Source organism: Plutella xylostella, chromosome 17 (genome assembly GCF_932276165.1).
Source record: "Plutella xylostella chromosome 17, ilPluXylo3.1, whole genome shotgun sequence".
In the NCBI taxonomy this organism is placed as follows: domain Eukaryota; kingdom Metazoa; phylum Arthropoda; class Insecta; order Lepidoptera; family Plutellidae; genus Plutella; species Plutella xylostella.
The window spans coordinates 11,595,733-11,621,602 of NC_063997.1; the positions used below are offsets into that span (position 1 = coordinate 11,595,733).

Genomic DNA, 25,870 nt, shown 5'->3' on the forward strand with positions numbered 1-25,870 from the left:
ATATGTACAAAGGTTCCACTCGAGAGAGCCAGGTGCAGGTACTTACACCCCCACAGAGAATAGAATAAACTCAGAGCTCACCTTTCCTAAATACTTTTGACGAATATCGACCGAGTTTGATTCAAGTTAAGTGGTTTGTAGTGTACTCACGAGACTAGAGCTGCGCTTCCTATTGGACGAGTCCTCGTTGAGCGCGGCGGCGGGGGGCGCGGGGGGCTGCTTGAACAGCTGCTCCTCGAACGGCATTATTATGTAGTTGTGCAGACCCTGGAACCAGTACATTACATGCGTTATTTACTTTACAGTGACAAATACAAAACGGCGTTATTTAACCGAAACTATTTGTACTTGACTTCGTTCAGCTTGACAGAAGCGAAGGATTCGCCAATCTTACATAGGTAGCTGGTAGTGGCAAGATGTGGACATCAGAGAACGTTTGTGGCGCTCCTTGGGAGAGGATTAGGCCGAGCCCCTTATTAGCGTGTCGGTTAAAAACACTAGAGCAAGATTGGGGTTTGTTATCATGCTTTAATGAGCCGTCAGTCACTGACTGCCCAGGGTATGTTGGACGGTACTAATATACAAATGAATAGTTATTGATACCTAATAAACAATGCCTCAACAACTCACATGTATAATAAAAGGCACGAAGTTCCGTCTATAAGCGAGCCGACACTTGAGGAACCAGGCGGCGATGACGTGGTGTGCGAGCGAGACGACGTAGTGGTTGTAGCGCGACGGGTTGGTGTACGGGAGCAGGATGGCGAACACAGACATGTACTGGTCCTCCACGAAGGATGCGAATACTTTCGGCAGGCGGGTGAGCGCTGTGGATGGGAGACAATTTGATGATTTGATTACCTAATTACACAACAAATACAGTTTTTGCGAAGAACGGGCTCCTGAAAGTCCCTATTAGACGCAACCTAAAATCGATTGAGGAAAAAAAAATATAGGTATTAATTACAGCTTTGCCGACGGGGTCCCTGGGTCACATGCTTGGCCGAGCTAGATATTAATTCAGGAATCTTGGATTGACTGTGCGGTTAAACACAGCTGATATGGGTGCAAAAGTATCCCTAGCAGCAAATACAAATGACATTTGTATGTGTACTGTGCACAGGCACATTGTGTACATATTATAGCATGAATATGCGGCCTTATTCTACCTTTGCAGTTTGCATCACTTGGCAATATCGTCTATAAAAAATAATAATAATATTTTTTCTTTAAAAATAAAGTACAACTCACTGGACAGAAACTCGAGCATCGGGCACGCGATGGCCTTCGTATCGGATATCTTGCTGAGGTCGAGCAGCACCTCGGGCAGCATCTTCACCATGGTGTCGCGCGCCTCGAGCGTGAAGATCGTCAGCGCGTTGATGCACTGCTGGCTCGACGGCTGGCGGAGCACTGTGAGGGGAAGGGAAGCGTCAATGGATGATAAAAGTTGGAAAGATGACTGAAGTGAGTGAAGTGTGGTTGGAAGATCACTTATAGACTCTTGATTGATATATATGGTTAGTCTTATTGTTCATTACGCTTGGATTTACGATTTATCTTCCGACTGCTGATTCTTTCTTGTCATATGAACGTAAAACTCTTATTACCGACACGACAAGACCATTTAGCGTCTAGACCGTTATTCAAAAAAAAAGCTAGACAAAAAACTAATGAACGAGAGCTGCAATGCAAACCGGTATTTTTAATACAACAACAAAGAGGAGTCGACAGCGCAACTTCAAAACTTAGTTTTTCCTCAAGCTACAGTTGCCCTCCGTAAAGTTCTCCTCGCTCTTGAGCGCGATGCAAAACTTTTGTCACGTCTTAAATGCTCCCCGTGCTAGCCATCCTGGTGGGAGGAAGTAGTCTCTACGTCCAGGCAGTAAGGCCACTCACCGACGCCGTGCTTGAGCAGCGCGCGCACGGCCCGCTGCTGCGTGGTGGGCTCGAGCAGCGCGAGGTGCGGCGCCAGCGCGGCCAGCGCGGGCAGCACGGCCGCCTGGAACTCCGACTGCGACAGCTTGCCGCCGCCGCCCAGCTGCAGGCACTCGGGCAGCCCCAGCGACTTGTCCGTCAACTGAGGGGAAAACACTTTGGTTAGCATAAACAATTATTTAAAAACCTAGACTGTTAGCAATATAAATTATTATCTTCTTCCTTGGCTACAACTTTTGTCAAAGGTGATGTACGGGCCAATAGCCGTACATTTTGCTATGTTAACAGTTTTACCTTAGCGACCTAAATTAAGTCAGTTCTTGTCCGTCATCAACCGCGCGCGACACGTACTCATCATCATATCATTATAGAATAGTTATCAGTTTAAATAAATCAAATTATCATAAGTTATATACTTCTTTTATCATTTCTATCATCTTATCATATTGGTGTGTGGACCTGGCCCTCACATCAATTGGTCCTTCGAGCCTTTCGGACAGGCGGGGCTGACAATCGCGAACTTCGAACTTTCGGGACACGTGTTTGTGTAGCCTAATTACTTCCTGTGACTATCAGTTCAATATCGAGAACAATATCATATATCAATTTATCAGTGACTATCAAAAAGACTCATCAAAAACTTTAAACTATCATATTATATCAAATATCAGTGAACAATTTATCAGTGAAGTGACTCCTTTGGATTTGGATTTAATCGGGTCAGACAGATCCGATTGTTCCCGCCAGGAATTCGAAGCGGAGTCATCGAGGTGGTTTGGCAGCTTATCAAGTAAGATCCATCCATTTTATTATCATCAGCCTTTATATCAATGAGCAGCGAGATGGAAGATATCTTAGCTACTCAGCAGCAGATTATCAACGGCGTAGAACAACTTTACGTTAATTTTAAGAAAGACAACTTTGAGAGGAAACATTCTCCTGGCTACGCTAAAAGGAAACTCGAACCCCTTGATGCGTATTGGAGAGAATTTCAGACAAACCATATCAAACTTTGCGGTTTTAACATCCCAACTCATCAATATTTTACGCAAAATCAATACGAGAGTTGTAAAAGTAGGTACGAGTATATAAGAGGCAAGATCGAAGCTGTTCAACATGAGAAACCGGCTTCCGTGCTGAAGCCGCCAGTTCTCGTGGTTGGCGAGGCATTCGCCAGCTCCTCAGGGGAAGGCGGCGCGGCGGGCGGCGCGGGCTCCAGCGCGCAGCAGCAGGCCGCCGAGCGACAGGGAACACCATCGCCTACTCTTCAACATCAATCTCAGTCTGCTTCGACCTCTACTCTAACGTTATCTGAGAAAATGAAGGAGTTATTAAAAAAGCAAAATAGTAACTTCAGAGCTCTGCAGCGCACGTTAACAGGTATCAACATCAATAATATTACGGAGAAGTGGGAATTGGAAGATGCATTACGCAGCATCCAAGCTAGATGGCAGATCATAGACTCGCTACATTGGGAGTTGGACAGCGAACTGGAGGGAAAATATGAGGAATATGAAGAAGCATTCTCTTATTACGAGCAAAGCTACAACAATATCAAAAAAGAAATTAACAAGAAGATGTGGTCGACTCAACATCGTGACAAACTTACTCCACAGATGGATATACCTACCTTTGAAGGCAACTATCACCAGTGGGTGTCCTTCAAGGACCTGTTTACGGAGACCATCCACCTAAATCCTTCATTATCAGACGCACAGAAGATGCAGTATTTAAAATCAAAGTTGAGAGGAGAAGCGGAACGTTTAATCCAACACCTTCCTATCAGCTCAGATAATTATGACGTTTGTTGGCAACTACTTAATCAACGATTTAATAACAAAAAACTAATTTTCACATCCCATATCAATATCATAATGAACCTCCCTATCATGCAAGCAGTATCAGTTCACGGCATCAAGCGCCTTCACGACTCGGCGTCAAAATGTCTCAACGCTATCAAAAAACTTGGCGTGGATACCAGCAGCTGGGATCCCTTGCTCGTCCACATTCTAGCACAGAAGTTGGACTCAGAGACTCACAATGAGTACTTGGCTTCTCTAAAAGAACCAAGAGAACTACCGAATTTGGATGAATTCTTAAAATACCTCGAAAATAAATTCACGACATTGGAGTCATCGCGCAAGAAACAGGAGAATATCATATCTAAAACGGGTCCAAATTACAATCAAAATCATTCCAAATATCAATATTCAAAACCCACTTATTTAAAACAATCATTTACGACGACAAATAACTCAATTTCGCAACCATCAACCAGCAAAAATGTTTATCAGACAAAATCAAAATGCCCGGTATGCAATACCTACGATCATCCGATATTTTATTGCACAAGGTTTACGCAAATGCCTGGAAATGCCAAACTTAAAATTATCAAGCAGTATGAGCTATGCAAAAATTGCCTTTATTGCCATCACGGAAAACCCTGCATATCAGAAAAACGTTGTCGTGAGTGCAATTTGCCACACAACACTATCATACATGATGCATACGCATACACACATGCGCAAACAAATAATCAGGTTACTGCAAGAGTTCAACGCTCGGGCGTGTCACAGCCACAATCATCATCAGCAAGAATGGAAAATGGTCAAATACGTGGAACTTCGCACGTGTCATTGCAACCACATAACGTCACCGAGATCCTATTAGCAACAGCAATTATCAATATCAAGGGAGCCGACGGGAGCTATCATACATTCAGAGCCTTGCTGGACCAAGGATCTCAAACATCCCTTATCACGGAGCGAGCGGTACAAGCGCTTGGTCTTTCGCGGAAAAAATGCCTAGGAACTATATCAGGAGTAGGAATGAAGGAAAACAGTTGTAAGGGTTTAATCAGCATACAATGTTCATCAATAAACCATGACTTTTCATTCTCTACAGAAGCATTTATCATGAATCATCTTATCAGGAACCTGCCTAGTTATTCATTTGCGGAACCACAGTGGAACTTTTTAGAAAATATCAATCTAGCGGACCCTAAATTCTACGTGAGCCGTCCAGTAGATTTATTGCTAGGAGCAGAAGTATATTCAAAAATATTAATGAATGGAATTTGTAAAATTGATGACAACCTTCCTATTGCGCAACAGACGCGCTTAGGTTGGATTTTAAGCGGTAATTACAGATCATATCAATGCAACATCGTATTACATAACATGGACGAAATACAACGGTTTTGGCAAATCGAGGATATCACGGAAACATCATCATTATCAGTATCAGATCAAAATGTCATCAAGTTTTACGAAGAAACAACAAAACGCAGATCAGACGGAAGATATGAAGTAAGACTGCCAATGAAGCAAAACTTTGAAGAAAAATTGGGTTCAACAAAACAAAAAGCTTTCGCCCAATTTCATCAATTAGAACGAAAATTAAATAACAATAAAAACATCTCGGAACAATATAAACTATTTATGAATGAATATAAACAGCTCGGTCATATGACACCAGCCGATAACAACATGAAACCCGACTATCATATGCCCCATCATCATGTGACTAGAGAGGACTCTATTACCAGCAAGTTAAGAGTTGTTTTCAATGCTAGCACACCAGGACTGCCATCAAACTTAAGTCTCAATGACCTCATGGAGCGGGGCCCAAATCTGCAGCAGGACCTCCAAACTCTTATCTTGAAGTGGCGACAGTATAAATACGCTTTTACTGCAGATATTGAAAAGATGTTCCGCCAGATATGGGTCGCAGAAGAAGATCAGAGATTTCAGAAGATAGTCTGGAGAGATTCAGCTGATGAACCTATCAAAGAATACACTTTAACGACCGTGACTTATGGGACCCGTTCAGCCCCATATCTAGCTATGATGACACTGCGTCATCTAGCGAGTGAAGAAGAGTATCAACAAAAATATTCAGCAGCAGCAAAAGTGGTAAAAGAATCCCTATATATGGATGATGTGCTCCATGGCGACCACTCATTATCATCCGCAAAACAATTACAATCAGATTTAATTGAGCTACTAAAATTAGGTGGTTTCAACCTCCGAAAGTGGTCATCAAACTATCAAGAGTTACTGCAAGGAAGCCATGTAACTGACAGCCATCAACATGCATTTGATTTCAGACACGAAGAATCCATGAAGACGCTGGGGTTACGTTGGCATCCGAAGGAGGACGTATTCTCGTTTGAACTGAAATGCGATTCGAAATCAACTAAAACCAAACCAACAAAAAGATCACTATTATCAGAAATATCAAAACTGTTCGACCCGTTAGGATGGCTTTCTCCCGTGACAACAAAGCTCAAACTCATTTTTCAAAGCGTTTGGGCCTATGACCTGCAATGGGATAGTCAATTACCCGAAAATATTGAAAAGGAGTGGATCAAAATACAACAAACATTAATCGCTATCAACGATATCAGGTTACCGAGATGGTTACAAACAAATGGCAGCGACGTCATAGAATTGCACGGCTTCTGTGACTCATCAACCACAGCTTACGCTTGCGTCATTTATAGTGTAATCAGAAGAGCAGGACAGACATATGTAAGTCAAGTAATCGGGAAAGCGAGACTTGTACCTATCAAAAAACTGGAGAAAGAAGTATCTTTACCTCGTCTCGAGTTATGCGGAGCACACTTACTATCAAAGGTCATGTCCAAGGTCAAGGACTGCTTCCCAAGCTATCAAATATCAGTTTTCGGCTGGACGGATTCTATGGTGACTTTAGCCTGGCTACAAGGTGAACCAGGGCGATGGAAGTCATTTGTATCAACCAGAGTGCAGCAAACAATCGAGTCTATACCACCGGACTGCTGGCGCTATGTGGAATCCAAGGACAACCCGGCTGACTGCGCAAGCAGAGGTATCACACCGGAGCAACTACAAAACCATAGTCTATGGTGGCAAGGGCCCTCGTGGCTACCTACATATCAAAACAGAGATGCCGAAAGGACACTTTACTCGACTGAAGAGGAGTTAAAAAAGATCAAACAAGTGAACAGTGTTCTTAAATCAGAAAATGCAATCACAGAGATACTGGATCACTACAGCTCATTTTCAAAAGCTGTAAGAGCAACAGCGTGGCTTGCACGATTTATCAAATATCTATCAGACAAAAGGGCAGATTATCAAAAATATTTAACTATATCAGAATTGCGACATGCCAAAACCATTATCATTAAGCATGTTCAACGTGAGGAATATGAAAAGGAAATTCAGTGCTTAGAAGCAAAAAGGGAAATCAAATCAAAGAGCAAAATACTTAGCCTGCGACCTCAGCTAGATGAGGAAGGAATCATGAGAGTTGGTGGGAGAATCAAGAACGCATATATCAATCCCGAAATGAAGCATCCAATTATCATACCGACGAAAGGCAAGTTGACGGAACTTCTGATCAGGCACGGTCACGAACATACATATCATGGAGGCCCCAAGATAACTTCAGCGTTTCTTCGACAGAAATACTGGATAGTGGGAGGAAACCGGGAGATCAAAAAACAACTGCGACTATGTGTAACCTGCAGAAAGCACAGTCCAAGCAAAGCCGATCAGTTAATGGGAGATTTACCGGAACACCGGATCAATGCATCCCGTCCATTTTATCACACTGGACTCGATTTCACAGGACATATCATGGTAAAAGCCAACAAAGGGCGTGGAATAAAGACCAGCAAAGGATACATAGCAGTTTTTGTCTGTATGGTGACAAAAGCCGTACACCTAGAACTAGTATCAGATCTATCAACCTCTGCACTGCTGGCCGCAATTCGCAGAATGGCGGGGAGACGAGGGACCCCCCGAAATCTGTATTCCGATAACGGTACTAACTTTATTGGAGGAAACAGAGTTTTACAGCAAGAGTATGAAGAAACAATAAAATCAATCGATCATCATTTTATCAGTGAACTATCAGAAATGGAAATTAAATGGCATTTTCAGGCCCCATCATGGCCTTCGGCTGGAGGAATCTGGGAAGCAGCCGTGAAACAAGCGAAAAAGCACCTAACGAGAGTAATAGGATCACACAAACTAACCTATGAAGAGTATGCAACACTGTTGACCCAGATTGAGGCGTGCTTAAACGGGCGACCCTTGTGCGCTATCAGTGAGGATCCGGAGGAGCTAGACTATTTAACTCCAGCTCACATCTTAGCAAGCGGTCCAACCTTGACAATCGTCGAAACAGAACACGATCTCCGCACAAGATGGCATCTCGTACAGAAAATATATCAAGATGTGTGGAAGAGATGGCGAGCAGAATATCTCTCACAATTATCAATTCGTCCCAAGTGGCGCTCACCGCAACCTAATATCAAAGAAGGGGACATCGTTATCATTCAAGATGCCAATTTACCGCCCGGCAAGTGGGCGCTAGGTAGAGTACTGGAGACACACCCCGGAAAGGATGGGTATGTGAGGGTGGTGTCTGTGAAGACGAAGAACGGAGTGTTAAAACGACCTATCGTAAAACTCTCTCGTCTACCTGTCCAATCATCAAACTGCTCCGAAAACGTATCATCTTCATCAAGCAATCAAGACCTAAAACAACCCACTGCATCAATAGAAAATAATACAAGACCACACAGAACAATCAGGAAGAAAAACATAAACCTTTTATCATTAGCCACATCATTATTGTTTTTCTTCAGCATGTTAACCACGTCACAATGCGCCTACAACTTCACAAAATTACCACCTAATCAAATGTTATACTTCGACAAATTGCCCAACATGCAAATCATAAAGGATGACTGGCGACTCGTTGTCTATTATGACTTAGATCCGTATTGGGCTGGATTAGAAACACTTAATAAACAATTAAAATACCTGGACAGCTCATGTTCTGCGATAAGAGGTCAGTCACATTGCGAACAGATCATATCACAATTACAGCACGGGTTCTCGGAAATACGCTACTACAATGACGTTTTACTGACTCAAAGGCCGAGCGTGTACGACAGACGGCATCGTCGCGGACTGATAAACGGTGTTGGAAACCTAGCAAACAATTTATTCGGAATATTAGACGATAAGTTCGCTTCAAAATACGAAAGGGACATCAGCCTTATCAGAGAAAATGAAAATCATTTAGCGAAGTTATGGAAAAATCAAACGTCAGTTGTAGAGGCAGAATTTAACCTTATGAAAAGAATGGAGAGTTTTATAAATAAACAGCACAAATCTATCAATCAACGCTTATCAAGTTTCGAAAACAACATGAATACCATGGGAAAACAAATAAATTACTCATCACTGGTAAACGATTTCACTATATCATCAATAATAGCCAACAATTTATTAAATCAGCTTAAATCTGTGCAGACGGTTCTACTTGACACCATCACAGATATTTACAATGGAAAGCTGAGCTTGCATATGTTGACCCCGGAACAATTACGCCAAGAATTAAACATCATATCAGCACAAATACCGAGAGATTTAAGCATCCCGACATCAGAGGTACAATTACCTAAACTTTATCATCTTCTTAAAGTAAAATCAACAATATCAAGAGAGTATTTAATCTTCGAGATTTCTATAACTCTACTATCAAGAAATACTTACGAAATATATCAAGTCCTTCCCATTCCGAAACAATCACACAAGAATATGATGAAAATAATACCTATATCAAGTTACGTAGCGATAAACCTACAGAAAGAGTCTATGATACCTATTACTGCCGAAGATATTAATACATGCCTAAACCAAAACAAAGAAACAATTTTATGCCATATCAGCAAACCAACGTACCATATATCAAATGATGACAGTTTATGCGAGAAGAATAATCAAACATCCATTTGTAACTCAGTTGTTATTATGCCAAGACCAAGCTGTCGCGCTACAGCTCAGTCAGGCTGGATTATTCACTTTGTCTGGAGAATGCACTATCAGAGCTAAGGAATTAACCATAACATCCCATTACCAAAGGTCGAACAACCTGACCATGAAGGCCGACTTATCAATCCCAGAAATAGCACCAATCAACAACATCATCAACATTTCCTTACCTGTTAACGCTAATATGACTATATCAGAGTATCACGAATCAGAGCTAAATTTAATCAAGCAGAAAATAGATGCTATGAAAGAAGAAACTCCGCTATTATCTGACAGAGCGACATATCACGACATCCATCAATACACGCTAGTGTACAGCATGCTGGCAGTGATGGCGGCGGCGGGCGGCTGGTTCCTGTGGAGGCGCGCGCGGCGGCGCGGGCGCTCCGCCGAGGGCGCGGCGACGGCCACGGGCGGCCCTAAGCCCGAGCCCGCTGTTCTCTATAGTGTTAAGTGTAGTGCATGTGAAATAGCAAATTTCGGTCGTGATAATTTAAATTTTCAGTGTAGTGAGAGTGGTTACAAAGTCCCTATAGTGAGCCCGCGTAATAAAAAGTTCAATAGATCAATGTGAAAGCAAAAATAAATGAGTGCGAATTTTAAATATTACTTTAGTGGACTTTAAGTTTTTTTTAAATAATGAAATTAATATTGTTCAATCATCATGTCTCATGTCATTCATCATCATATCATATAATATATATTTTTTTCTGCTTTTATCATTCACTTAGTAGATTTTTCTTCCTTCTCTGGTGGGGGAGTATGTACGGGCCAATAGCCGTACATTTTGCTATGTTAACAGTTTTACCTTAGCGACCTAAATTAAGTCAGTTCTTGTCCGTCATCAACCGCGCGCGACACGTACTCATCATCATATCATTATAGAATAGTTATCAGTTTAAATAAATCAAATTATCATAAGTTATATACTTCTTTTATCATTTCTATCATCTTATCATATTGGTGTGTGGACCTGGCCCTCACAGGTGATTTTTGCTGCACTAGCAGAGCGGTGCAACCTACCTAGGGGGTTGCAGGATCATCGGTAGCAACGATAGGTTGATTCGATTTATACCAGAAGATGCCAAATGTCTACACACACTCTCTCTCTCTCACACAAACACACACACACACACACACACACATGGTGACGTCATAACATTATATCTCTCTCTCCCTCACGCACACACTGTGACGTCATCACTCTCTCTCTCTCGCTCACACTCACGGCGGCGGCGAGGCTGGTGGCCAGCAGCTCCAGCTCGGCGCGGGGCGGCGCGGCGGCGGCCAGCAGGCGGCGCAGCCCCCGCAGCGCGGCGCCCAGCACCCGCCAGCTGCGCTCCCGCGTGATGAGCGACGTCATCACGCGGATCACGCGCGACCACTTGATGCTGCACTGACCCTGCGGGAGGACGGGTTTGATCAAGTACCTAGTTTGTATAAAATAAGTTCAGTGAAATTGTCTTTCTAGGTCAGTTGCCCGAGCACAGGATTCGAAACCTCCGTTTACGTTGCATATTGGTTGCGTATCGTCAAATGTCACTGTCAAAATGTAAGGCAAATTTGTTAGTTTCAAAAGTGGCATTTGTTTTTTCCATATCAGGTGAAATTTCACCAAACGCTAAACGTATTTAGTAGCCTGTCATACGTCTGTCAGTTAGTACAAAATGTATTTAAAATTTGATTTAAATACGTTTAGCCTTTGGTAAAAGCGACCCTTCGTGTAGATTCGAAAATAGTATCGCATCCTATGCTCACGCCTCAAATTCAAATGGTTTAATCGACGTAAAATTTTACAATTATTTGTCGATAGTCATCTACCACCATTTCACAAAGGCCCCGTCATTGAGAAGGAAAGAAATGGCGAAAGAAACTCCTCGAGCATCTTTTCAACTTTTTCCTTATAATCTATTACAATTTTTACTTATATCTAGTACCTACAATTTTACTTAAGTACCTATATCCATTTCATTTTTTCAATAGCCTTAGCTGAGGTGGACAAGACCACGCGTTTTTGTCGTTTAAATAATCATTTATACTATAGTAAGCTTTACTACATAATGTAGCTTTAACATAATTCTTAAATTTTTGCTCAGTAAGGTTTATTGCTTCATTTGATAATTTATTATAAAAACGTATACAGTTCCCCATGAATGATGTGTTTGTTTTCGAAAGTCTGAGTGTGGGGAAAAGCAACTTATTTTTGTTTCTGGTCTCAATACCGTGAGTGGCTCCTACTTTACTAAATGAATTTAAGTTTTTACGAACATACATAATATTTTCATAGATATATTGGCATGGAACAGTTAGTATACCTATTTCTTTAAACGTATCTCTTAATGAAATTCTAGACCCTAATACATATATGGCTCGAATTGCTCGTTTTTGCAGAACAAAGATTTGATTAATGTCAGCCGCTCGTCCCCACAATAGAATTCCGTAAGACATAACACTATGAAAATAACTAAAATACACAAGTTTGGCTGTATCTACATCTGTTAACTGTCTAATGGTTCTAACCGCATAAGCTGCAGAACTCAATCTACCGGCTATCCTCTCAATATGGGGTCCTCATTGCAACTTTGAGTCAATTGTAATACCCAGGAATACCGTTTCATTTACTAACTCTAGCTTATCGTTATTCAATGTCAAATATGTCTCTACTTGTCTTACATTAGGCAAAGTGAATTTAATACATTTTGTTTTCTTGGAGTTAAGAGCTAAATTATTTACAGTGAACCAATTAGCAACTATGGAAAGAGTACTGTTTGCATTGTCAAAATTGACTTCTTGTCGCTTCAACTTAAATATAAGTGAAGTATCATCAGCAAACAGTACTATCTCACATAATTTATCTACCAAAAACGGTAAATCGTTAACATATACAAGAAACAAGAATGGTCCTAAAATCGAGCCTTGGGGAACACCCATACTGACAGGACAGCCAGCCGAGCGCACTCCATTTATGTCAACTAGTTGAGTTCTGTTGCTCAAGTATGATTCCAATAATGTAAGAGCTTTGCCAGTTAGCCCATAATATTTAAGTTTCATAAGTAGAGTGGCATGATCCACACAATCAAATGCTTTCGATAGATCGCAAAATACACCCACAGCATCAAGGCGTTCCTCCCAAGCACTAAATATGTGTTTGACCAACGCGACACCAGCGTCAGTTGTAGATCGACCTTTGGTGAAACCGAACTGTTGGTTATGGAGAAGGCCGTGAATACTAAAGTGCGAAAGCATTTGATGCAGCATAATTTTTTCAAATATTTTACTCAGTACTGGCAAAACTGATACAGGCCTAAAATTATTGGGATCATTTTTCTCACCAGATTTAAAAAGCGGTATTAGTTTACTAAGTTTCATCAAATCGGGGAATACACCGACCTCAATGCATCTGTTAAAAAGATTAGCCAAGTGGGGTGCTAGGATATCAATAACATGACTAATAACTTTAACGGACATGCCCCATAAATCTTCTGTCATTTTTAAATTTATTTCTTTATAAGTGGTAATTATGGTCTGTGTATTTATACCATGAAATTGAAAGTCGAGATCGCAAGGCGGTGCATTCCCTCTTAGCAAACGTTCAGCTTCAGCGCAAGATGAATCAAGGTTCTCAGTTGTAGCTATCGGTATACTACGGAAAAAAATCTTCAAAGACGGAAGCCACTTCTTCACTAGATGAAACAATTGTAATTGAACCTCAGTACACGATTTACCACCGTCGAACTCACACCATTGTACTCATACTTATATCCTCTTTTAACCCCTTTTTGTAACCAGTTTTAACTTGTGTATCAGTGACAATATATCTACTTAAGAACCATAATTAAGTATATCATTAAATCTACCCCTTTTAACCTTCACCAAAGAAAGTAGCTACGCGACGGGTGCTAACTTTCTTCAATTATGTCATTTCACTTACCCCCATGATCAATCACGTCGGGGTCACCAATTAACCCTAATATTACTCAGCCATGCTGCGTCTTTTGAAAGTAATCAGTAGCCCAGTGTGTGTGTACTCACGGGCTGCAGCGGGCGTGGGGCGCCCTCCACGAGCACGCTGGCGGAGTACAGCGCGCGCGCCGCCTCGTCGCCGCCGCTGTAGCAGTAGCCCAGCGCTCCCGTCGGGGACACGCGCAGGTTCAGCACCAGCTCCACCACCTGGATACAGACAACAGATTACATTTAAAAAAAGAATTAGCTATAGTGTCAAAGAACGGTCCCCGCAATAGACTACCTGGCTGCGTAACCAAGTATCGACAGCCATCACAAACATCGTACTAATATTATAAATGCGAATGTTTGTGAGTATGTGTGTGTATGTTTGTTACTTCTTCACCTCAAAAAGGCTGAACCGATTTTAATGAAATTTCGTATGGAGTAAGCTGACACCCTGGATTAATACGTAGGCTTATTTTTATCCTGGAATTCCCACGAGAAAACTTTTTAAGGTGAAGCGAAGCTTGCGGGAGCAGCTAGTGTTATTATAACAGCATATAGGTGGTACCTCGAGCCGCCGGGCGGGGTGGTGCGGGCGCGGGGCGCGGTACGAGGTCTCCAGCAGCTCGAGCAGCGCGTGCAGCGCGCGCGCCGCCTGCGCCCCCTGCGCGCCCAGCAGCTTGCGCTGGAATATCTAAGGGGAAATGGGGTTTCGTTAGAGATGTTGATTGCATGGTCAATGGTCATCTGTTCTGTTGGGTTATGGAACAGTACCCTTATATTGTAGACTTGGATCGGACACTATAATCCTTACAGATGTAGTAACAGGTCTGAGATTAACTAACTTGGACGAATTCGCCTAGTGAGCGGACATTACAACGTTAACGGGCGAATGGCGGTGACCCTGACTACCCGGGTTCAATTCAATCCTGAGCAGATATCTGTTCCTGCGGGTGTTATTAGGTACATACCTATTATGTATCTGTAATTATAGATTTATCACCTGTCCGATAACCATATTACAGGCACAGCCAAGCTTGAGGTCGGATGGGAGTGTGTGCGATGTCCCCACATATTATTATGATTACCTCGATGAGTCCGGCGAGCGCGAGGCGCACGTCGGGCGGGTCGCTGTCGGCGGCGACGGCGGCCGAGCTCTCCGTCACGTACATCTCGAACGGACGGAACAGGATCTGCAATGCACAGGCAAAAGCTTCAGCATCGTGCCACAAGATGGCGTTGAAATGGGTTGGTTTGTAAATCGCACATGTCATATTTTTGACTTGCATTATGTAATCAGTGACCTGAGTCGCGAGCACAAGTTTCGAATCTCCGTTAACGTTGCGTATCGTCAACTGTCACTACACCATATGTTAGGTGGAATTTCACCAAACGCTAAACGTATTTAGTAGCCTGTCATACATCTGTCAGTTAGTACAAAATGTATTTAAAATTTAATTTAAATACGTTTAGCGTTTGGTAAAAGTGACCCTTCGTGTAGATTCGAAAATAGTATCGAATCCGGTGCTCGCTACACTGTATTATACCAGTTTACATCAAGCAGATAAATATTATACCTATGTCACTAGCATCTCGCAAACGGCTTCTTTTGAATAGTAGCTGGTTCAGCTTCATCTGAATAGAAACTTGGCCTATTTCCAGCAGGCGACAATAATTTGCTGTGATATATTCACCAATCTGGCAGTGTCAAGACAAAAAACTCTTTTCCAATCGGAGAATACTTTGTAAAACCTTGTATACCTTCTCCAGCAGCGCGATGAGGTCGCTGGCCGCGTCCCCCGCGCAGGCCAGCGCCAGCTCGGTGGCCCCGCGCGCCGCCGCCCCCCGCACCGCCCCCTCCGCGTCCCCCGCGCACGCCACCAGCACCGGCACGCACACCTGCTCCACCACCTCCTCCGAGCAGATGTGTCTGCGGGAAGGAGAGTTTATAAAAATTTACAGTGCCAATAGAACAAGTGATTTCTGTGTGGTCAGAGTTAGCTTTCATGTAATATGCATTAACTTATAGATAACGACTTCTGCAAATTGTATTGTCAATGCTAACCCCGCTAAAGAAACAAGTATACAGTTATTAAACGTAAATAAATGAAATACATTAATAACAGCATAGCGCGACGACAATGCATTGCTCGGTATTTTACTAATTGTATCCGCACCAACAAGGCAAACTGTTAAAAAAAGGTTTCTTGTTACGATCAACTTATAAGCTACTTGAAGTGTGCACTGACCTGGTCCTCTTCACCAGGTCGTGCAGGTGCTGCAGCGCGTGCGCGCGCACGGCGGGGCGCGCCGCGCGACCGCTGTATCTGCAATGTTATGGTGCTATTACACAAACTTATATTCCGTAAGTTTTAATGCAAAAGCAGTTAAATTTGAACTGATAACTAATTGATAAATGAATAAATAATGAAGGAGAAAATAGGATTTTGTTTGGCAAGATTGGATTCATAATTTATTTATTTATTTCAAATAAGGATCACCAGCAGCTAACACAACAGACAAGCTTAACAGAAAATTTTAAATAATAGAAATTTCGTTGTGAAAACCATTATAGGCTATCACGGCATTATCAAATAATATTATCATAACGTTAAAATTTCGTGGGGAAAAACAAAAATAACAAGGCAAATATTAGTAACTAATTCTGACTTATATTTTTTCTTAAAAAAACTGAAGGAGTCATATTGATGAAAAAGGTATCCAAATGATAATATCTAGGCATTCAGATATAAATGAATGATAAAAACAACAATAGCTTCATCATACTTGTGCAGCAGCTTGGCGGCGGCGGCGCGCCAGCAGCCCACGCCCGGCTGCAGCGCGCCCAGCGTGTGCGAGATCAGACGCATCGACGACGCCTCCTGCGGGGGGAGGGGGGTCAGTGGTCACTCCGACGTGGTGGGACATTAGCAAAGGTTACATTAGTTCTGAGACGATCACTATATATTGACTGCGGTGGTGCAAGCTTGTTCCAGCACTTGGCCACATGTTTGAAGTTGCCTTGCTGTAGGCAGGGCGTTGTCACTCGCTCCAAATCTTGGTGTCTCATGGGGTCGATCGTGATGAAGATCATGCTCGTTGTTCAATTTTTGCCATTCGGCTTCAGCGTTTCTTTAAGCACATTTTAGCATGCAGCGTTTGCTCATGCTACGGCTATTATATGCTACGGATGAGTGCTCACGGGTCGGTCGTGCCCCGCCAGGTCGATGACCTCGAGCAGCGCGGCCGGCGACCCCGCGTACTGGCCCTGGTCGCTGAGCGTCTCCAGCGTCGTCAGCAGCGACTGCAGGTGCGTGTGGATCAGCTCGTTGGGCGGCGACCAGGAACCTGCAATAAGGGAGGTACTCATGAGTCACAGTTGGTTAAAAGTAAAGTCTGTAGTCTATAGCCATCGAAGTAGATTATTTATTTATTTAAGACGAAAGGAAGCTCGGTAACAAATAACTGAGGCACCCAAAGTAAGTCAATATCATTGTTACGACGAGCCCGACACACACACATTCGCACTGAAAGTAAGTCAGTTTGCCGCCGCGCGTCAATCACGTCTAACCTACGCACCCACACACTCTCATGTCGCAGCCATTGCTGTGCCTCATTTTTTACTTAGCGAGATTCCTTCAGTCTTTTTTTGTACTTCAATGAGCATGGTTTAGTAATCTGTGATCGAGAACAGACTTGTAACCTTGTAATAATGTGGTCCTTTTTAGAGCTACAAAGTTTCAAACATCAGCTGGCTTACAACAACCGACAATAAACCGGCATCATTTATCTGTAAAACCAGTGTCAAATCCATACTGGCTGCTCGCCGCCACACTCACGGTTCTGCTGTATGATGATGGACAGTATCTGCAGTAACGCGTCCCAGGCGGGCTCGTGCAGCTCGAGCGCCGCGCGCCGCGCCAGGCTCTCCACCGCCAGCACCACCTCGTACGTCACCACCGGCTGGTTACTGCTCAGCGCCTGCATGGAATGAATCATGGTAATGATAGTAATAGGGTTCCAAATTTAACTTGTCAAATTCGGAGAAATCGGGAAGAAAAAATCTATTGTGACAATAGATTTTTCCCGGGATGTGAGAGGTCAATAAATAAATAAAACGATAGTAGGGCCTTCTAGAATTCACGAGGCAAGAAGGGCGTTATCGTTATCTTCAGAAATCTTGCATCCGAGATAAATTGAAAAACACAGCAACATGTGAAATATTGGATATGACTGAAGAGCGAAATGAGTGAATATTCACTTCGAGCAAATATTCATGTCTGTCACCGCCCCTAAAAAGATTCTATTGATAATGTTATTTCGTTCCTAGTATAAACATGTTAATCCTCACCTGTGCGAAAGCGGGTAGCACGGCCAGATACGACACGTGCAGCGTGGGCACTCGCCGCGCGCCCCACAGCGCCATGTTGATGTAGAACACGCAGCCGCGCAGCAGCCCCGCGTCCCCCGCGTCGTCCCCCGCCGCCCCCGCCTCGTCCCCCGCGCCCCCCGCCGCGTGCAGGATCTCCACCATCTCCTGGATGGACGCGTAGCCCAGGTCCGCGCCCAGCACGTAGCGCATCACCTGGGATAAAATGAAAATATTTATGTATTTTTTTGCAATGTACCAGATGAAAGATCCTCAGATATGTATCTTGGAGTCAACGACTTCTGCCAATTTGTAGGAGCAGTGTGTAATTAATTACCAAATTAACTTATCCTAAATGAACTTAATTTATCGACAAGCTGTCATACAGCCCATTGTCACACACTACATTATTGCAATTTAAATGAATGAATATGGTACCTTCAACAGTCTTAGTTCTCACTACTTCACACATCAGTTGAAAGGGTAAATAAAGGTTTGATGATCATAACTATTATGAAGAAAAAAAAACAATCTAATAACTGTTGTTGGTACCTTCCAGCTCTGCTGGCAGTAGTGCTCGAGGTTGACGGTGCGGGCCAGCGCGCGCACGAAGGCGGGCAGCGCGGCGCGCGGCAGCAGCGAGTAGCTCACCACCGCCTCCAGCAGCGCCAGCGCGCCGCGCCCCGCGCCCGCCTCGCCCCGCCAGCAGCACACCCAGCACGCCCAGCTGAGGGAGTAGCGTGTCATGTTGTATGATGTGTTTTATAAATTAATGTTATACTTATATCTCCAAAAACGCCACAACCATAACACGAGTCACAGTTACGAGTATTTTTTACATAAATAAATTAGACTTTATTGATATGTTGATGATGTAGTGCATTTCCTGAATTGAGTTTCTGAAAGGAGTTTAATAGAGTTTAAAACACAATGCTAGAATATTTCATTTCTCCCATTGCTGCTCATATCAGGGGAAAGGCAAATATATTATGTTGGCGAGTGGGTATATGTTCTAGGATTAGTTGGTTCATGATTTAATTAGTCAGGTTATTGGTTTTTAAAGGACTTTCAAATAACATTGACATGTTTTTATGCATTTTAATACAGATTTTTTTCCAGATCAAATCCATAATAACTTACTTGACAATCCCGTGAACAACCTCCTCGTCCAGGTATGTGGCATTGAACTTGACAACGTTGGTGACGAGCTGCAGGAACTCCACAATGAAGCTCGGGGACTGGATCATGGGCATCCACTCCAGCACAAACGGACCCATCTGGAAGAACACCAAAAAGTACATTACAACATGATCCTAAATGAATTTTTCAAAATAAAATATCTAATAGCATGGAATTATTCAGTATTCTAGTAAAAAAACATATTTTGTAGTTTTGTCAACATGGTATTTGTTGTTTGATCTATATTAAGTTGTATAAACTGGCTACAAACCTGCTCCTCAAAGCACTTGATATCCTTGCCGCTGTTGGTGAGTGTGTGCAGCAGCTTGAACCTGAGCGCGGAGTCCTCAGGTGGGTGGTCGGGGAGGGTCTCGCACAGGAAGCGGAACAGGATGCTGCGCATGACCAGCAGCTCGGAGCCGCTGCCCTCGGCGATGGCGCACAAGAACTGCAGCTCCGCATGCCTCAGCTCTGCTGATGGGTCGTCCAGCAGGTCCCGCGTCGCGCGCCACAGCTTTTCCACGCCACCCTGGAGTCAAATAGTCATGTGTGGTGGTTGAGGTTGAGGTATTCACTTGATTGTGTTTTCCTTTATTACAGTTGGGTGTGTTGGCAAAAAACCTATCATAACTAATGCACTAACTCTGAATCATGAAGGTCAGCAATATAATATTATTATTATTAAAACAAAGTCTACTATTTAAGATGGTCTCATGCTGAAATTTGTATAAAAAATAAATGAAGGTAGGTGTGAAAGTGTACCATTTCGAGTGTAGTCTCACGCAGCTTCTCGGCGGTCTCCCGGAGCAGCTTGAGGCGGCGCGGCGGCGGCGCGTCACGGGCCAGAGCGCGCTCCAGCTCCGCCGACACCTGCATCTCCTGGCGCGGCGGCAGCGGCGCTGCAACACACACACACACCGTCACACACCCGCCAGGGCACCGTCCATCCACTGCTGTAGCCAGCACGCACCGCCCGCGCGACACTCACCTGCTGAACCCTTCTTGAAGTAGTTCTTCAGCTTGTCTTGGAAGGTTCTATCGTTCCTCGACCCCATCTCTTGCCGTAAACGCAGCCTTTTATTGATATCAAAACTCCCGTGTCCAGGTCTTTGCAATTATTACCTGTTAATATGAAAATGAAAATAAAGATACATATTTATTAGAGGAAAATAACTATAAACCGCTGGTTCTTTGCTTTTGCTTTGCTATTCCATCCACCATCACACACAGACAATCCAATTCTGACAGCGACAGCTGTTGACATTTGTCATTGAACCAGCTGACAGCGACTGGCACCTATTCTAAATACTCGTAGGTACTAGCCTTTTAGCTAAAACCTAGGCAGGTACCTATTTCAACATTGTTATTTGATATTTAAATAAAAGTGTGCTTAAGATATAATTAGGTATTAATTAAGTTGATAACACCTTAATTATATTAATTAAGTATATTATTTATTGTTTCATTGAAAAGAAAAAAAATATTATAAAGTTTCCGATTGTTCGTAAAATAAACTTATGAATGTTGCCAGAGCAAAAAATATTGTTTTATTTTTATTTCCACAGCTAAATCATAGATGGCGTTAGTAGGTTGATAGGACAATTTTTACCCGCGACAGAAAATGAAGGGTGTAATAACTAATTTAGTTGAACGTGTATCGTGTATTACTCTAAGTGCCTGTGTGTCTGTATTATAGGAAGCTACTTTACCACAGACAGATACAGATACACAGAGACGTTCAACTTATAACACCCCACTTTTTCTGTTGGGGGTTAAAAATGCAGTGGTCATTGACTATAATGAAGACATTACTGGCAATTATTCTCCTAATATACCTATTGTATGTAGCTTAGACAATGTCACCCAGCATGCACAGATCACAAGATACCATTGTAATAGATAGGATTCGAACTAAGTATAACGACCTCTCAAATGAGGAAGGAACCACATCCTAGACGCCACCACCAGCACCGTGGGACTACTTTTTTTTCTACTTCCTATAATATACCTAATACAAAATGTAGGTACTTACCTACTTATACTACCTACATACAATAATTATATCTGATAAATACTTATAAATGATTTTATAACGTTGTAGCTAAGCTTCATAAGCACACCGAAACGAACGTCGTAGCTACCTGAATTGAACCGAATTGAGCGGAATCTCTGGTGATTGTTGGTCTCTGCCGAGGAGCCATTATGCCTGTGACTGGCTCACTCGGGTGCATTCATTCAGCCGGAACTGCCGATGTAGCTGCAGCGAGCTCGGGGCGGGCGGGCGGCCGGGGCGGGCGGACCGCGCTGACGCAGCCGCCACCACGCCGGGACCTTAATGACTCCTTCACACAAGATGCTCTGCTGATGACAGGCTTCTTGAATCACTGTAGCTGTAGCAACAACAGAAATGTTTTCTCTACTGTCAATAAAGGTGAAAATGCAACCAAAAAATATAACAAAACATTAAGCCGACGCTGCAGCTGTGCAGTATTTTTGTTTGTGTTGCCGAGCGGCGGAGCGGCGGCGCGCTGCTGATTTCGCGAAACTGCACAAACTTTTAAACTATAGACCGCTTCCCGACTCGCCGGCGGGCGTTGTCGCGTCTGTAAAATGTTATTTAAATAAACATATTGTAGCATTCGGAAAAGTTTTTGTACCCAATAAAATAACATGGAACGTAAATAGCATAAAAGTTTCAGCACATAACGTGTTGAAAAATTGATGTTTTCAATAATAATCAAACATTGCAAACTGCTTCTAAATAGCGCTGGATCGAGTTAATGAGGAAGGTATTAGGCACGGCAGGCGCAGGTAAAGTTTGTTTCATTCGGAATTAGGTAGTTTACTGTTTAATAACAAGAATGGAACAGGAAAATTGGCTATTATCTGTAGCATTGAGGCTACAGCCGACAAACAGGGAAGTTGTAATTGTAGTTTCGCGTGTCAACAGCCAGCAGCCGGCACGGGCAGCGCGCCGCCGCCGCCGCCGCCGCCGCCGCCGCGTCGCTGCGAGGCGCTAATGAACATAACTAGGATTACAGCACTCCAGCCATATTTTTGGAAATTTCAGTCAGCGGTTACAGACAAGTGAAAGTAAGTAAAGTGGGTGGTAATAGTAATACTTATAGCACAGCGGACTTAACAGTTAACTTCATTTCCCGATAAGTACTTTAAATAGTTAAGTCCTAAGATGGCTGGTGTTTTACTTGTATAATGTACATTATGTGCCAATGCCATTTTTTGCTACAATAGCATTAGCGTTGGTTAGTGTACCTAGGTACAAAGAAGCACCTGTACCAATAACCCCAGAATATGTTATGTAGGCGAGTATGTAGTTATTTAGTTACCGTCCTCAGGCAGCAGGCGGCGGTCCGGCGCGGGCCCGCCGGTCCCCGACGTATAATAGCGAGGCATTTAATCTGGCTCTTGACGAGGGTCGCCCAATTTGCCTCCACCTGCGCCCGCCGCCGCCGCCGCCGCCCCGTGCACAAATAAACTATACATCTGTTACTCTAATGGGGGATTTACAGACTAATAACCAGCTACACTTGTGAACCTGTTGGCCCAGGAAGTTTTTAAATGGTTTCCTTCTGCATTGTTGTATGAGTCATGCTCATATTATTATACTTAAGTAGGTACTTAGGTATTTTTATGTTATCATGAAAAATTTAATTACAATAATGAAGATGATGAATAGTTAAACGCAAGAACTATGGTTACTAGAGCAAATGAAGCATGATCCATTGTTAGTTGTACAAGTCGCCAGAGCCAGCGCTCCGTGGCGCCGCCTCGAGCTGCGCGGAGCTATTAGTATTCAACAGGTGAACGATCGTCGGCACATCTGTAACCGGCTAATTCAATAACCCGCCTAATGTCTTAGCGCGGATTAGGAATAAGTAATAAACCTGTTCCTACCTTCCTCGAAGTTTCAAGCGGGCTCCGCAGAGCTACTCGCTCAGTTCCGAGACATTGTTAGCCCTATAGCTGGTTGCTGCTGGTTTGGTTCATGGCAAATGTTCATTTTGATCACAGCCATATTTTTTCCTCCTCGTGTGACGGTCAGCGACTGACGCTCTTTCAATCGGAGAATCTTTTCACCACGGCGGCTAATCTAAGTGGAGCTCCTGTGTTAGTCACTGACACGATAAGACGATGTTGATTTTATGCATACTACCAACATTATAAAGGTGAATGGCCAGATCTGACCGTTTTGTGTGATGGCGCCATACGTTATGCTTTGATGTTTTTATGAAAAGGCAAAGCAGTAAAGAGGCGGAATTGAGAGTTCTTATAAGTAATGTTCGCGTCGCTTCAAGGCGCCAGCACATTTATCTTAAAGTAAATAGGTAGGTGAGGCACATACATGTGACGAGACACGGGGCACGAGGGGACACGGGGGGCACGGGGGCACGGGGGCACACGTGTGACACGGCGACGTCTGTTCATTACTCCACATGCCGGCGCCGCCTCAGTTATCTCACACATTCATCTTTCTGCAAAACAGACGCTCGTTAAACGAATTGCTTACTTTTGCTTTTGGGAAGGTATTTTGCTTATTCAAGGTGGTATTTCCTTTTACGTAATGTTGATGCTTTAGGAAGGCCAAAGAATAAAAACAGAGGCAGAAACGTTAATAATCTTTATTGGCTCATGATGATGTTACCACGAAATCTAGGTTCAACCTAGGTATAACAATGTTAGTTGGTACAAATGCAACATTTATTTTCAAGATGAGCTCGTTTGTCGGAGTTGAATAAAATATAATATTTCTTGTGGACTTTACCTGGTACTAGTTATTATTCTGTGACTTTACTACAGCGCAGCGGGGTAGAGTTATTATCTCCATCGTTGATACAAATATGAAACAAAGCAGAGGTCGCGAAGTGATCAGTAAGGCATTCTTATCCATGATGAGGGTAGCCCACTTATAATGCGCGGGATGAGGCGGGGTGCGGGGATGGTGGACAACCAGAGATCGAGGTACTTTGTACATTGTTCTATGCTTTGAAAGCATTGCTTTCTTATGTCTCTACTTATCATTTATCATCAGCCAGCTACTCTATCCTTATTGCTTCATTGTCTAGTTACGATATACTTGTATTTTGACGGAATTAAATAAATACATTCCTAGTTAATTAAATATAAATAAATACACATAATTATTATTAGGTACCTTATCAATGAGTTATTTTGATTTATTTACCCTATACATTGGAATTAATAAAGATTCGAAAACGTTTTTGACAAAAAGGATTCTCTTGAACGGAAGAAATCCCGGTGGAATTAAAACCTTTTTAGAGGAAGCTTCAGCTGAGAGGTGACGGCGACGGCGGCGGCGCGTCGCTGGCGGCGGCTGATAGCGACAGCGGGGCGGCGGCGGCGGGGCGGCGGGGCGGCAGCGGGGCGGCGGCGCGGGCTGCTCACGGCCGCATTGTGCAAGTTTTAATTCCCTCCTCACGATGAATGCCAATGAGCTCGCGCGGCACTGCTTGTGAATCTCAAGGGTTACTCTAGCTAGCCTAAAAGAGTGCTGTTACGCAATCGTATGCATCGTCATGCGTTTATTTGTGAGTCGTGCTGAGGGTAAAAGAGCTCCGTAACTTAGTTTTCCTAAGCTATATGTATAGAGTGACCCTTCGGTGGAAGCCGGCAGGATGGGCAATCGGATTACATGCGATAGTCACGTTTGTAGGTCTACCATAATTTTACCCAATATGTACCTATATTCTATTGATGAGGGTAACAAATAATGCGTAGGTAGGTTGGTGGGTAACAAAATTATCAAAGACAACCTTTCGGTATCTTCATAGGTATCTAGATGTATGTAAGCAATATTTAACGAATATTTTTCTATAATTTATAGTACTTTAAAGTTTTACTCAATGTTACTTTGTGATATTTTCGACACTTTATCAGCAGGTTATGGTTAAGTATATGTATGTACTAACGTACATATACTAATAATAGCTCAATGCTAGTCAAACTTACACTAGTCGAAGATGTGACTATAGTGGTCTACTTAGTAAATAATATACCTACATCTTTAGTTATTTTACTTAGTGTGCATATCTACCTATATTTTTAACAATATTATAGATATATCTAAGACTACGTACCCTTTTGTAAATAAGTTTGTACCTAATAATCCGTTATATTTCACAAAAGAGGACCTCCCTATAGAAAATAGACTCTTCCCATAATCGAGGTAAAGTAGTTAAGAGCATGTCCCGCAGCGGAGTGCCGATATAAAGTCGATTATCCGCTGAATATTGTTCATCGGGGGATCAGCGGGAAAATCCGCTCAAGAGCCTTAAAACGTTATTTAAGGTCGTAAAGAATAAAAGTAAATTGTAAGCCCATAATGCAAAAAGTGCTTAAGCGCTACTTAGTCAAATTGAATTTTTCTTGCAAAAAACCATCGAGTGAAGTTGCGTCGCGAGACGAAACTTTTGAAATCCGCAGAAATGACTCGGTTTATTTGCCCCTCGGATTCCTTCAACACTTTATTTCCATTATTCCATTACTCGTGACAAAAGCCGCCTTAAGCAGCTGATCTGCAGAAAGCGTATTTAAGTGCTCTATTCGGATTAACTTCACCGTGGTC

At 42.9% G+C, this 25,870-nt stretch overlaps 1 protein-coding gene across 1 annotated transcript in view; it reads right to left on the minus strand.

Annotated features, from left to right (window-relative positions):
- The window catches only part of LOC105387727 (tuberin), a 39,876-nt gene extending 19,369 nt beyond the window's left edge, over positions 1-20,507 (minus strand). Inside the window, exons 1-19 of the mRNA XM_048626933.1 lie at positions 20,255-20,507; positions 20,029-20,165; positions 19,538-19,795; positions 19,228-19,364; positions 18,640-18,814; positions 18,070-18,303; positions 17,558-17,699; positions 16,921-17,066; positions 16,506-16,600; positions 15,968-16,045; positions 15,480-15,648; positions 14,807-14,911; positions 14,287-14,412; positions 13,803-13,940; positions 10,999-11,172; positions 1,900-2,080; positions 1,252-1,413; positions 631-827; positions 151-267 (exon numbers count right to left, since the gene is read on the minus strand). Of these exons, the coding sequence (XP_048482890.1) occupies positions 151-267; positions 631-827; positions 1,252-1,413; positions 1,900-2,080; positions 10,999-11,172; positions 13,803-13,940; positions 14,287-14,412; positions 14,807-14,911; positions 15,480-15,648; positions 15,968-16,045; positions 16,506-16,600; positions 16,921-17,066; positions 17,558-17,699; positions 18,070-18,303; positions 18,640-18,814; positions 19,228-19,364; positions 19,538-19,795; positions 20,029-20,165; positions 20,255-20,321 (2,838 nt within the window). The 5' untranslated portion in view covers positions 20,322-20,507. The remainder of the gene's footprint in view (positions 1-150; positions 268-630; positions 828-1,251; positions 1,414-1,899; positions 2,081-10,998; positions 11,173-13,802; positions 13,941-14,286; positions 14,413-14,806; positions 14,912-15,479; positions 15,649-15,967; positions 16,046-16,505; positions 16,601-16,920; positions 17,067-17,557; positions 17,700-18,069; positions 18,304-18,639; positions 18,815-19,227; positions 19,365-19,537; positions 19,796-20,028; positions 20,166-20,254) is intronic.
- Between the last annotated feature and the right edge of the window lie 5,363 nt (positions 20,508-25,870).